Raw genomic sequence first — 15029 nt, forward strand, 5'->3', positions numbered from 1 at the left:
TCCACAGCCCCGCTCCCTGACAGGCCCCCTAAGACCTCCAACCCATCCATCCCTCCCCCACTCCTTGTCCCAACCGCCCCCTTCCAGGACCCCCGTCCCAAACTGCTCCCCCAGGACCCCATCCCTTATCTGCCCCCCCCCCCCGAACCCTCTGCCCCATCCAACCACCCCCTGTTCCCTGACTGGTCCCTGGGACCTCCTGCCCTCCCCCGTCCCCTTACCCTGCTCAGAGCGGCAGAACAGGCTTATTTGAAAGTCTGGGAGGTGGGCGGGTGCAAGACGTGCTGCCCGCGCGGTGGCATCTCTATGGGGGAGGGGGAACATCAGGGGAGGGGCCGGGGGCTCAGGGGCTGGGCAGGACAGTCTTGCAGGCCAGATGTGGCCCGCGGGCTGTAGTTTGTTCACCCCTCCTCTAAAGGTATCATTCACTGAAGTTTCTATTTATGCTATTTCTTCCAGATGCACAAGACAACAGCATCCTCATAACGAAAGCAGATCTGTATATAACCTTGGGACTCCACTTACACTGGTGATCAGGAGTATCACATGCTCAGGTAATTCTTCAGCAACTTATGGGAAGGTGTGATGAACACATTGCTCTTAGTGCAACTCCTGATAGCTAATCTGTAGCCTTTTTCAGCTAGACAGTAGATGCAGCTGAGGTTATCATTAAGGTAATGGCTGCAAACAGAAGGAAATGATGCACTACTAATTTACTTGGGTTCTCAGAATTCCTGCTTATGACATCTCACAAGTATATCAGACCCTTATTTCTCACATTATGATCTAGCTGCCCAATGACACTTCATGCAGGCAAACCTAGAAGATTACAATTATTTTGAGGAGCAACAGCTATTTTCTGCCAATACTATATGGCTGGAAACAGTCTCAAAAGTCCTCTTAGCATAGTAATTTTTAGATTGTTCTAGCTAAACAACTCATTCTGCTGCTGTAGAGTAGTACATAATCAACTTTTCTTTTTCTAAAAGACATTAAACATTTAAATGCAGTTTTGTTATAGCACCAATAATGCTATCTGACTACACAGAAAATCTTCAAGTTCACACAAATGAAGTACCAAACAACAGCTTTCAAACCAAGCAGCAATACTATTTGTAACAGGTACATTTTAATATACTATAAATCTCACCGGTAATTCACCAAAGAATTAGTTTTCATATTTCTTTCATGTTATTGGTTCCCGTGAAACCCACCTTTAATTCCAATAATATTTAATTACCTTTTTAACACTTGCAGAAAAATCTGCTACTATTTTCAAAATGTTGTTAGTTTCAGGGAAGTCTTTGCACACATAAGGTTCTTCAGCACATATTACTCTGATTGCTAGGCCAGGACCTGAAATGCAAAGTTAGAACAGCATTACAGTAAAGAATGTGCAAGTGAACAGTCACATTTAATATGTATTATAAGAATCTCAGAAGATACAGCTTTATCACTAACTATAGTTTGTTCACTTTACAGTATTAGTTAGCTTAACAACATTTCGACCAAGATTGTACAATATACAAAATCTATTCTGAAGCAGCACTTTCGTTACTTAACTTGTACACTCAGACATCATTTACCTACATCCTAAATTGTATGGTTGTGTCAGGCAGTGGTTAGTGCCTCTGACATTTTGCGAGCAAGAGAGAGAAAGGATTGTGATTACAGCAATAAGGAGACAGTTGCCACTGCTGCCTCCTGTTATACAATGTATATGCAAAAGTTGTGGAGATTTGACAAAAACATTACAATTACAAGCTGAACACATCACTGAATAATGCTGACAGTGGAACTGCCTTGAAAGCTGATTAACACAAAATTGCTTGTAATTTGGCTTGAAGTGTCCTATTGACAACTCTTCTAATAAAAGGACAGTGGTACTCCTAAACTAATTCATAATTTTATACAGTGCCTGTGCTACTAATAGGCTGGTCTGTGCAAACTGCCAGCTACTAGGCTAATTTGTGGCACCTGCCAGCTACTACCTACGGCAAGAACTATAGGACTACTTTTGTTCCTTGCATTTTTTAAAAACAATGACATCCCTGTTAGGAGGGTTCGGTTTTCTAAAATACAATACAATTCTGAGGCTGTCTGGTCAAGAACTGTTGCTATCTCTTACAGTCCCTCATTTCTACAAAAGATAAATTGCTCTTGGGAAGGAATGACTTATATTAGTGTTCCAAGCTGGACTGTGCAAATAATATTCAGTTAGATCTCACTGTTAATAGAGTTTTTGGCCTATGGAGCTGAAAGAGAAAGCATATTAAAAAAAGCTACTGGACTAATATTTCTTTTATCACTATAAACAGCACAGTGGCTCTCTTATAAGGGGTGCTTCATCTCTAGAAAATATAAAATTTGCTTGAATATAAAGCCATGGTAGATATACCAAGTTACTTTCTCAACACTGTAGTAGGGACATAAATACTGTTTAAAAAATTAACCGTGTAAACGATTAAAGAATATTTTGTTTCAACAGTTAACTAATTAAAGGGATGGCCAGCAGGCGCAGCTTGTGCCGCTGCGTCCAGGTGGTGCAGCTGGGGATTAATGCATGATTTAATGGGGGGCTGGCCAGCCCAGGGGTTAATGGTTAAGGTGAGTTAACTGGTAAGACTAATGCTCATCAGGTAACCAGTTAACATTTTACATCCCTACATTGTAGAGGTGAATTTTTCTTATATTCAAATATAAAACTTATTCTGAGGATTAGAATAAAAACATTAAAGACATTTGTAGTCCTTGACTTTAATGAATTACACTAACCCTAACTCCCATACCTGGGAATGGATGCCTTGAGACCAGTTCTTCTGGGAGACCAAGTTCTCTCCCTAGCACTCTTACTTCATCCTTGTGGAAGTCCTTCAGTGGCTCTATTACTCTACCCTACATAGAAAATAAAGTAATTTACATTCAAGTTGCCATGTTCAAATAGCACCTTAGTAATAACTCCAACCATCTGTTGACAGATAATGTTGTTTTAATCAAATTAGTCCTGTGAAAAGTGCCAGTACTGGGGACTAATACCTGAAGCAGAAAGGAAGGAGTGCATATGAACATTGCTTTGAGAAAATGCTTAATAGAGGGAAAATTGGATGAGAATGAATCTTCACCACACATTTAGCTTCAAAGATAGGAAAAAAACCCAGAACTGTTCCATCAGCTGCTAGAGTTGATATGCCTCTGGTCAAAGCTGGTTAAATTATTTGTTGTGAATAAGCCATACAAATTTAGCCGCTTTTTCAGTTCAATCATCCACAAGCCAACCCAGAAGTCTTCAAATACATTCATTAGTCACCAAAGACTCCGGACAAAATTTCAGGTTATGGGCCAGTCACATCAACTATTTACTATATGTGTGGTGTGGTCAGTCACCTATTCTCTATAGTTCTTATATTGCATTTATCACTATAGTATCTAAGAACCTTCCAGTCATGCATTAAGCAACATGACTAACATCTGTCATGTGTTTGTTCTCTTATCCTTTGCCCAGGTGGAGAAGAGTATGGAATCAACAGAAATATAGAGCTGGAAGGGACTATGAGAAATTACCAAGTTCAGCCCTCTGTGCTGTGGCAGGACCACGTAAATGGAGACCATCCCTGACAGCTGTCTGTCCAGCCTTTTAAAAGCTGCTGTCTGTCCAGCCTTTTAAAAGTTTCCAATGACATGGATTCCACAACCTCCCTTGGAAGCCTATTCCAGAGCTTAACTGCCCTTATAGTTAAAAAGTTTTTCCAAATATCTCACCTAAATCTCCTTTGCTGCGGATTAAGCCCATTACTTCTTGCTCTACCTTCTGCAGACATGGAGAACAATTGCTCACTAGCCTCTTTATAACAGCCCTTAACTTTCTTTTAACCTTATATTATAGATCAGGTTTTCTAAACCTAGTATCATTTTTGCTGCTCTCCTCTGGTTTTTCTCCAATTTTTTCTTAAAATGTGGTGCCCAGAACTGGAAACAGTACTCCAGCTGAAGCCACACCAGTGCTTAGTAGAGTGGGACAATTACTTCCCATGTTTTAGACGTAACAGTCCTGATAGCACATCCCAGAATATTAGCCTTTTTCACAACTGCATCACATTGATGACTCATTCAATTTTTGATTCACTATAACCTCCAAGATCCTTTTTAGCAGTGCTGCCACCTAGCCAGTTTTGTAGCTGTGCATTTGACTTTTCCAACATAAGTACTTTGAACTTGTCTTTATTTAATTTCATCTTGTTGAATTCAAACCAATTCTCCATTTTGTCAAGAACATCTGAATGCTGTGTCCTCCAAAGTGCTAGCAACCCCACCCAGCTTGGTGTCATCTGCAAATTTTGTAAGTGTACTCTCCACTCCATTATCCAAGTCATAAATAAAAATATTTAGTACCAGACCCAAGACTGACCCCTGCAGGACCCCATTAGATATGCCCTCACAGTTCGAGAGCAAATGACTGGTAATTACTCTTTGAGTACAGTCTTTCAATCAGTTGTGCACCAAATTTACCGTAATTTAATCTAGACCACATTTCCCTAGTTTGTTTAGAAAACTGTCATGTGGGACTGTGTCAAAAGCCTTACTAAAATCAAGATCGATCACATCTACTGCTTCCCCAGTAGGCCAGTAACCCTGTCAAAGAAGGAAATTAGGTTAATAAGTGGAGTGTCTTGTTTTAATAGTTTTAAAAAATATAAATAAGGGCATGTGCATGCGCACACACATTACTATATGTTTATGTTAAGGAAGGCAAGGTTAAAGAAGTGCTCCTTGTATGTGGAGTGGAAGGTGATGAGGTTTGTGATGGTGCTGAGTTCCTGTGGGAATTCATTCTGCAGTTTCGGGTGAGGCCTTGAGAAAGCTGTCTCTACCTTAAGGGTAAAGCTCAAATATGAAAGAAAACTCCATTGCAACAGAGAAGTGAACTTGTTAAGCATGGTCTTCATCCTAGAGTTTTAGAAGATCTTTTGATATCCTGGGTTCGGGCCATCAAGAATCTTGTGAAGTACCAAGATCTTGAACTTGAATCAATATTCTATGAGAAGCCAGTACAGTAGAACCTCAGGGTTAGAAACACCAGAGTTATGAATTGACCAGTCAACCACACACCTCATTTGGAACCAGAAGTACAAAATCAGGCAGCAGCAGAGACCAAAAATAAAAAAAGAACAAAAAAAATCAAATACAGTACAGTACTGTGTTAAACATAAACTACTACAAAAAATAAAGGGAAAGCAGCATTTTTCTTCTGCATAGTAAAGTTTCAAAGCTGTATTAAATCAATGTTCATTTGTAAACTTTTGAAAGAACCACCATAACATTTTGTTCAGTTATGAGAGTTACAAACAACCTCCATTTCTGAAGTGTTCGTAACGCTGAGGTTCTACTGCGTAGGAAGCGTTATGCATGTGATGCATTCAAGCGTTAAGCTGTGATGCATTCATGGCAGCCAGTTTTTGCAGAGATGTGCTGTAATGTTTTGTGTCAGTTGAAGTTTCCTAAGCACTGAATGCTTCATGCCCAGGTATACTGCATCGCTATAGTACAGCTGGGCGGTTACGAAGGCATGAGTAACCAAGGGCAGGTCACTACTTGCCAGAATGGGATGGAGTCTCCTAGCCAACAAGAGTTGGTATTAAGCATTACTCTAATATGCTGCTGTGTGTGCGCTTAGTGTCAATAAGGAATCCAGGAGCACTCCTAAGCCATGGACTGAATTGACAAATTTTGAGTGTGTCTCTTCAACCAAAGGAGACTGCACTGTGGTTGAAACTATTCCGAATGCTTTCCTCTGCCGACCAGCATCATCTCTATCTTGCTCAGGTTCAGCTTCAACCAGCTGTTCTTCATCCATGGGCTAATTTCATCCAAGCCCTGAGCCATCTTGATGGTAGAGTTGTAGTCATATGTGGTGAAGAATAGGTAAAGCTGTGTATCATCTGCATATTTTTGGCACTTAATCCATGTGGTCTGACCAGCTCACCTAGTAGGTGCATGTAGATGTTGTACAGGACCAGTGAAAGATAACTTATCTTTGTGGACTCCACAAGTGAGGGGTCTCATTAGTGGAGGTACAGTTTCCCATCACTACTTGTTGGATAAGTCCCTCCAGAAAGGATTCAAGCATTTTAGTGTATTACCCTGGATCCCTCCTACCACTCTCAGGCACAAGAACACTATCTTATGGTTGACATTGTCAAGTGCTTCAGAGAAGTCCAGGAGGATTAAAATGGATGTCTACGTTCTATCCACTGACAACAGATCATCCATCAGTACTACTAAAGCGGTTTCAGTTCCATGTCCTGGCCTGAATCCAGACTGTGCTAGTCTAGGATAATAGCTTCAATTAGATAAACCAGTAGTGGCTTTCGGCTAGCTTCTTTATGAGCTTGCTCAAGAATGGAAGGTTTGACACTTGGCTGTAGTTGCGCTAGAATCAGGCTGAGTTTCTTCAGAGTTGTTTGAATTATTGTGTTTGAAGAAGAAGGGAAGATTCCTTCTTGAATGAGGGGTTGGCTGTTTCAGGCCTGAATGGCACCAATTGCCCATGACTCTCTCTCACAAGCCAAGAAAGGTAAGGGTTGGATTCACAGGTTTGGGTCAAGGCTCCCTTAGAGAGTATCCAGATCTTGTTGGAAAGTTAGTGTGCTGAACTCTGGGAATGCAGGCAGGCTACTGATTAGCGACTTGCAGGCGGGATAGATCCAGGTTGTTTGGGAAGCCTATACAAACTAGTTTTCCCCCTAAAACACATGGTATTGTTTCTGCTTTCTTATTGGGAAACAGTTTTTAAAATGGGAGAATGATGAAAAGCAAAATTTCTGATATGAATTTTTGAACAAAATCATTCATGCTGAAATTCATCAAATTGACAATTTATGAATATTTTCCTAACTATTCAGTATTACACAAATACTCAACCCACCAAAATTACTTTAAGAGAACCATGAATCTAGAAAGATGAAGAGTAAATTAATTACACCCATTTTTATATATATATAAATATATATATTTTTTACAGTAACACCTAGAGGCCCTGACCAAAATAGGGCCCCATCACACTGGGCTTTGTACAAAGCCTCCCTAGTGTCAACAGTTATATTGATAGGAAGGTATACATACTATTTGTTTTTTCACATTTAACTTCAGATTTGGGTTACACCAAAAATAAAATAAATGTGATACTCTCATTTTTATTTACCTCTTCTCTCAGCTTTCTGATCAGCTCTGTGTCATTGTGATGCGTTTTGATTACTTCAGCTTTGCCACTTGCAACAAGGGAAGCACTTTCAATAAGATCAGGTCTTAGGGTTCCCTGAGCAAGAAAGACCTCTTCAGGTTTCAGATTCATTTCTCCAATTACCTCATTGGCAATCTATAATACGGAGGGAAAAAATAAATGTTTACATTGATCCTGAGGGATCCAAAATCATGTTGCAAACATACTTAAAGGGTTAGTGAATTGCAATCCCCTCTGCTTTAGACCAACACTGATTAAGAAGAAGATTGCTCATGATAATACTCTATTCCTGAAAAGGGGAAGCCAAAAATCCTGCCCCACATTTGTCTGTTATGTATTTAGCTGAATGATTAATAAAAATAAATATTTTTTAAAAATACTTGAATTAACACTAATAGTAACAGTGCTCCTTAGCCATGTACACATCCTCCCTAAATCATTAATGATAAAACAGAAGTTAAAGTGGCTGAAAGTTGATGCAGGATTAGAAACACACCAAAACCAAGATATTAACTATCAATTTAGTCATTTGCCACTTGGTAAAAGTATGTTATTTTTAAAGCTTGTGTAATGTATATTAGCCTTTATACACAAGTCAGCCACTAAGCTGCATAGTGGACAGAATTAGCAGATCTACTCAGCTGTTTGTGACCATCAGACTATGATCAGTGGCAAACCTAATTCTGCTTCAGCTAACAGATTCTGCTTGAAGTTATGTGTTAGAGACTTGGGCTCTGGAGCAAGATGTCCTACGTTCTATCCTCACTATGTCCAACATCCACACACCAAAATATACGTGATAGCTGATGTCCTGAAGCATACATTGCCTGAGAATGGCTCTCTCGAGTGGAGTAAGACTGCATTTAAAAAAATATTTAATTGACAGTGTCCCTTTTAAATGCTAAAATAACTATAAAGCGATTACCTTCACAAAGGTGTCACCAATAATTTTTCTTTTTTCCTCAGGACTTGTAGTCATATTTAAAGTCTTGCTAATTCTTTTTCGGGGAGTTCTGTCTTCATCAGAGATTGGCAGAGTTGTTGTACCATTGTAGAATGAATGGGCTGCATTTACCACTGCACAAAATACAGAAACGTATTGACAAAACCAATGCATAATACTAAACAGGATTGCAGAAAATAAGTCTATTACTTGAAAAAGATCACTTGGAGGTCATATCTTCAGATACTCTGCATTTTACAGGGCTACTCGAGCACTCACTCATTTAAGGATTATCTGAGGTGAGGGTATTTCATCCACCTCCCTTACTAACCTATTCCACCATACAATTACTCTTGGTGAAACATTCGACCGACTATGGATGGACAGAGCTTAGCCTATATTGGGTAAGGTTTTCCTTTTGATGAGTTGGAAGGTACAGAGGTTGCAGCTCTTTGCACTGTTCACTGCTGGTAGTTTAACTGAATGTGTTGTCTAACATATACCATGTTACCAGATGCCTTGACAATCTGAGCATTAGACAAAATAGTATTCATTGCCAGATTTATCAATATGCAAAAGCTACTCATGAATTACATGACTTTATGTAAACAGTATGAATGATGTGGTACTTCACTGCCTAATTTTGTCTCCTCTGATCCCATCACATCTCTGAGGAGAAACAAGCTGAGACCTTATTGGCCAAAAGGGATACCTTCTGATCTCTCACAATGTACTGCTTGTAACCCCTAGGGTGCTTCCCAGCCAGCTTTTCTGAAAATAGGTTAAAATAAATAAGTAGGCTCCCCGGAAGCCATCGTTACAACACACACCTCAAAAAGAAACTTGTTTATGAAAAAAAATTTGAAATCAGAAAGGTATCCCACACGCAAAGTGGCTTACAAAGTTAAACAATTAAGACTTATTGAAGAGTTTAGCTCACAGTTCTCTAGCTAAGAAAAAATGCTTCATATGAACAGGGAACTGCAACCTCTGAAGGCAACTGACTCATTTGCCAGTGGAAAAAAAGGAACTGATGGTTGAGGCAGATGCCAACTGTCATACAATTCCTCAATATGTACCACTGGTGAAATGGTTTAATCTCTCAGTTCAGGACATCATTTTTCACTCATCTGTGAATTAGAATCTATAAATCTAAACTTATATTTTAAATTATTTGGCTCTGGGCTTGTGTTTTCCTATGCGTTTTTATACAATGTGGCCTCAGTCCTGATTTGGATCTCTGGGGACTACCCTAATATAAATATTAAATAATTATAGTACATTTTCAGGGCTTCTAACAACTACTTTTTGATATTTAAATTCTCAAAATTTCACACATCAGTTTCATTAGACAATAAGATTATGATTAATTGTAAGCTTATGGATTTTCCTTTAGAAGACTAGCCATACTACCCTCATTTACATGAAGTATAAGTAACATGAAACACAGTACCTTTGACTTGAATTCCAAGTTTTTTGAGTGCCTCTTCCACAGATTGACTTTCCCTCTTGCGCATGAATCCATTATCTATGTGTACAGCTATGATTTGGTCTTGGTTTAAAGCCCGATTCAGGAGAGCAGTACACACTGTTGAGTCCACACCTCCACTGAGTAAAACCTAGGTTAGGGCCAGAGGGGGGAAAAAAAAAATCAAACGTGTCCAAACATCTTTAGGAGAATGATCATTAGCTTAAAACTCAGACTGAATATAAGAATTACCATGATCAGAACAAGGTGTTCGGTTGTCCAATAAAAGATAATTAACTCACCTACCTTGTGTCTCTAACATCCTGGAACCAACATGGCTACAACACCACTGCAACAATAACCTACATATCACACTATACCCAATGCTTTGGAGGAAAATGAAAAGTGAAACAGTGCACTAGGCAAATTGTGCAGTATGTGAGAATGAACTTCCTAAACTGCTAGCCCAGTTTATACCCTGAAGCATGAAAATTCATTTTTTTTAAGTAATCAGCATAACTACAAGTGTCAGTTTTATTCATAAGACTGGAAGTTGCAAAACCTGTTATAAACCTACTTACCAGGACTTTTGATGAACCCACTTTCTCTTTGATATCTTGAATACACGCAAGTTGTCTATTTTCTACTGTGAAGTTACCACTGCATCCAGCAATATCATAGAGAAAATTCTGCAGTATCACTTTTCCATTCTCTGTAAGGCCAACTTCGGGGTGGAACTGAACTCCATACAGTTTTTTAGATTCATTTGCTATACCTTCATGTAAAGAGATATAGTATTAAAAATTACAACAACATGAAAAGGCCATATATAATTGTAAAAATGTATACTGTGTCCTCCTCAATACTCTGGTTTGAGCTGGCAGATTAATTCATAGCAAAATATTTTAAAAACAATAGTCACTAGAATTAGGTTGATTGTACAGCATCCTAACACTTTTCCTTTTACACACAAAATTCATGTGTTTTAGACATTTCTGTGACACGGTTCCTTTGCTCAATGAAGATATTTAAGCAGTAATTTGGCAGGTGTTGCTGAACTGAGACTCTACACTTTCCACATTTGGGATGAGGTGTCAATACTTAGGAGGAGGTAAAACCCCACAGAGCATGAACTGCTGCTGCTGAACTGCCTTTCCCACGTACTGGTGTTATTTTTTTGTCCTCGTTAACTTTGTTCTTTGAGATTTTAGGTGGGATTTCAAAGTGGGCAGCTATTCTTTAAGTTTCTCTCTTCGGTTTTGTCTATTAACAGTAGATCACTAGTTACAGTAGAACCCTGTTTATCCAACCCTCCCTTAACCAGCTCTCTGCATTTACTGAGCCACCAGGACTCCAGGGAAAGAAGCAGATGATCACTCCTGTGACCACTAAATGGCACTGCAGCATCTCATTTTCCCATTCTCCCGTTTATCCAGAGTTTTTGTTATCTGATCTGGCCCCGGTCCCAATTAGACCGGATAAACAGGATTCCACTATACGTAAGGTTCTCCTTATGTTTGAGGGTGGGTATATTTATGGGTGGATTTCCCTAAAACAACTCAGAGATTAAACTATATCTGGAGTCCATTTTTCTCCTTGAAATCATTAGAATTACAGACTCAAATCTGCATTTTTGTGCTTTAAAGAGACTTACGTACTTCATCTGCTTGATTATGTTTTCTCCAAGAAAGCAGAAAGTCAAAAGAGAAGGAACAATTTAAAAGTTCCAATCACTATACCATGACACCAAAGGTGGTGTAAAATGTGAGGGGAAAATGGTTACCTACCTAGAACAGTTGTTCTTTGAGATGTGATACAGATGTGTATTTCATGTGGGTGTACGCTCCCCATACACCAGAGCCGGAGAACTTTGCCTTATAGTACCTATAGGTGCAGCACTTGCACCCCATGGCCATAACCTCTCCCATGTGTAGTAAGGTCCCACAGAGGATCCAGCTCTTTAACCGGTGAGTAGAGATGAATGGCTCCTTTTAAGAACCTCATTGCCGTGGAGTTTGAACTGACTTCTGATGGATAGGTGGATGAAATGCCAATATTGCCACCAGGTGGACTCTCAAAGAACCAAGCACAAGATCAGAAGACTGAAGGTAACAGGTACTCTAAGATGTCCTGGATACAAGCCCGGGTTGGTTGAACTCCCTGGGCTAACGATCAACAATAAGAATGGTTTCCTCTTGGCTGAACAGGCTGGAGGCTTCCTACTGTTGAGCAAGACTTGCCAGACCTCCTCCAAACATCATTCCTCCTCCTCCTCAAATCATGAAGCATCCATGCTGTAAGATGCAAGGAGCTGAGAGCTGGAAGCAAAAACTGACTGTGATGCTGACTCAGGAGGCCAGGATGAAGAGGAAGGGACACGGGAGGCCAAACTAATAACACGGGGAGGTTGGAGAACGAACATTGTCTTGGCAACATTGATGGTCCAGTGTCAGCTTGAGAACGACATGTGGGATTATTGGAATTGGAGGAAAAGCACACAAGAGTACTGATTCTCAGATCAGGTGAAAAGATCAGCCGGTCAAGGAGCCCGGAATGAGACTCCCTCGAGAGCAGAATAGACGGCATTTCTCGTTTCTCTTGTGGCAAACAGGTTGTCGGGATGCCTCAAACTGCAAAGAAGGACCGCAGGACCCTCGGCTTCAGAGACCACTCGTGATTCAGGAACAAATTCCTGACGAGGTGATCCGCTAAGTGATTAGTCATGGGGGTAATATTTTCCCTGGTGCAAAACTGCCAGAGCCTGATTGCCTCTTGACAAAGCATGTTGGAGCATGCTCCCCCCTGCTCGAGGACCAGTGTTTCATGAGAGGGGTCCCCAAAAAGGGATCAGGTAGGAGGGTACAGAGGAACTATGAGACATAACCTGATCTTAAGGTGCTTAAGTCTTAGTTCTCTGTTGTAAACAAGTCCCAAACACAGTAAAAGTTGGCCAGCCTGTCTGCAAACAGGGGAGACAGAGAAGGAGAAGTTACTATTGGATCACTGTCCTGGACATACAAGTCAAAATGGGCACTTGCTAGATTCTGGAGCAGTGAGAAGGGGAGGGGAAGAGGGCAGTGGACATCTGGTTAAGCCCAGAACTAGAAGACCTTCTCCTTTGAGATCTGTGGCTCTCTCTGGAGTAGTCCTGCTGCCACATAGAAAGGGCGGGGCCAAAGGGCCAAAAAAACCCCAAACAATGCTGTGAGCAGTATTGCTGTTGAGGCTGCTGACTGCCATAGTGGCATCTCTTCGTGGCTGGAGTATATACTTCCAAAGCATGCAAAGTAGCTTGGGAGTGTTTAAAAGAGTGCAAGGTTTTGTCGGTCTTCTCTGAAAATAAAACCCAACCACCAAATGGTAAGTCCTCAATGGTCTGCAGCAGTTCAGACACTATGCCGAAATTCCATAGCCATGAGGTCTTCTTATGGTCACAGCTAATGCCATAATTCTGGCTGCAGCATCTGCCATGTCCAGAGCTGACTGCAACAAGGTCTTGGCCAAAATATGGCCTTCTGCAACGAATGCCATAAATTCTTCCCTGGAGGATTCCAGCAGCTTGTCCGCAAACTTAGATATGGCTGCCCAACTGACAAAGTCGTATTTAGAGAACGCCTGCTGGTTCTTTATGTGCATTTGCAGGGAAGAGGAGGTATAAATCTTCCTTCCCATTACATCCATCCTTTTGGACTCTTTGTCCTTTGGGGTAGACTTATACCTTCCCTGCCAAGCTCTGTCACTTGCTGCAGTCACCACCTGGCAGTTAGGAGCTGGGTGGGAGTAGAAACTCTCAAACCCTTGCATAGGAACGAAGTACCATTTCTCCAAATGCTTCGCTGTAGGGGTCAACAAAGCTGGGGTAATTCAGAGGGCCATTGCAGGCTCCAGGAGAGCCTCATTTATCGGGAGCGCTACTCTTCCTGGAGTTGATGGTTGGAGAATATCCAGCAGTTTAGGCATATTCTCCTGCAGGAGTTCTGCCAGAATACCCAAGGTAGTGACCATCAGCATCAGGAGGTCCTGGTATGCCTTAAAGTCCTCGGGCACCAAGAGAGAGGAAGATTCTCACATGGGAGTCATCTGGGGAGGACGAGGAGATGGTCTGCTGCACCAATGACAACACCTGTTCTTGTACCACAGAATCTGGTCAGAAGAGCCCAGCAAGTCCAGGGAGAATTAACTCAGTGGTCGCTCACAGCTTAGATGGTATGGGAGTGGAAGCCACCATTGGGACCAGTGATCTTGTTATGGAGCAGGTTGAGGATTGGGACCTCAGGGATCAAGGAGTGTCCCAGGGTTCCAAGGGGGCCACTGGGCATACAGATAAGAAACTGGTGTCCATAGGCACTGGGCCAAAAGCCCATACCGATTGCAGGACAGATGCTGATCTTGGTACCAGTGATGATCCAAAGGTAACCTCTGGCTCCTATCTGACAAGGAGAGGGAAGAGGGATAGGATACAGAAGGACTTAGACAAATTGGAGGATTGGGCCAAAAGAAATCTGGTGAGGTTCAATAAGGATAAGTGCAGGGTCCTGCACTTAGGACGGAAGAACCCAATGCACAGCTACAGACTAGGGACCGAATGGCTAGGCAACAGTTCTGCGGAAAAGGACCTAGGGGTGACAGTGGACGAGAAGCTGGATATGAGTCAGCAGTGTGCCCTTGTTGCCAAGAAGGCCAATGGCATTTTGGGATGTATAAGTAGGGGCATAGCGAGCAGATCGAGGGACGTGATCGTTCCCCTCTATTCGACATTGGTGAGGCCTCATCTGGAGTACTGTGTCCAGTTTTGGGCCCCACACTACAAGAAGGATGTGGATAAATTGGAGAGAGTCCAGCGAAGGGCAACAAAAATGATTAGGGGTCTGGAACACATGACTTATGAGGAGAGGCTGAGGGAGCTGGGATTGTTTAGCCTGCAGAAGAGAAGAATGAGGGGGGATTTGATAGCTGCTTTCAACTACCTGAAAGGGGGTTCCAAAGAGGATGGCTCTAGACTATTCTCAATGGTAGCAGATGACAGAACGAGGAGTAATGGTCTCAAGTTGCAGTGGGGGAGGTTTAGATTGGATATTAGGAAAAACTTTTTCACTAAGAGGGTGGTGAAACACTGGAATGCGTTACCTAGGGAGGTGGTAGAATCTCCTTCCTTAGAGGTTTTTAAGGTCAGGCTTGACAAAGCCCTGGCTGGGATGATTTAACTGGGAATTGGTCCTGCTTCAAGCAGGGGGTTGGACTAGATGACCTTCTGGGGTCCCTTCCAACCCTGATATTCTATGATTCTAAGAGAACCCCAACTTGGATCTTGAGTAATCCTAGAGGTTCTGTGATAACAACATGGGAGCCAGCCCCGATGGGGCAAACAGCTGATTGGATTC

General features: G+C 41.5%; 1 protein-coding gene across 3 annotated transcripts in view; it reads right to left on the reverse strand.

Moving 5' to 3' along the window:
• The window catches only part of GMPS (guanosine monophosphate synthase), a 62741-nt gene that overhangs the window by 18181 nt on the left and 29531 nt on the right, over positions 1 to 15029 (reverse strand). For all 3 annotated transcript variants that reach the window (XM_073359615.2, XM_073359616.2, XM_073359614.2), the window contains 6 exons: positions 10230 to 10423; positions 9634 to 9799; positions 8163 to 8314; positions 7199 to 7372; positions 2790 to 2895; positions 1241 to 1356 (listed from right to left, as the gene is read on the reverse strand). In XM_073359615.2, the coding sequence (XP_073215716.1) occupies positions 1241 to 1356; positions 2790 to 2895; positions 7199 to 7372; positions 8163 to 8314; positions 9634 to 9799; positions 10230 to 10423 (908 nt within the window). The remainder of the gene's footprint in view (positions 1 to 1240; positions 1357 to 2789; positions 2896 to 7198; positions 7373 to 8162; positions 8315 to 9633; positions 9800 to 10229; positions 10424 to 15029) is intronic.

This window comes from Lepidochelys kempii, chromosome 9, assembly GCF_965140285.1.
Source record: "Lepidochelys kempii isolate rLepKem1 chromosome 9, rLepKem1.hap1, whole genome shotgun sequence".
NCBI classification, from domain to species: Eukaryota; Metazoa; Chordata; order Testudines; family Cheloniidae; genus Lepidochelys; species Lepidochelys kempii.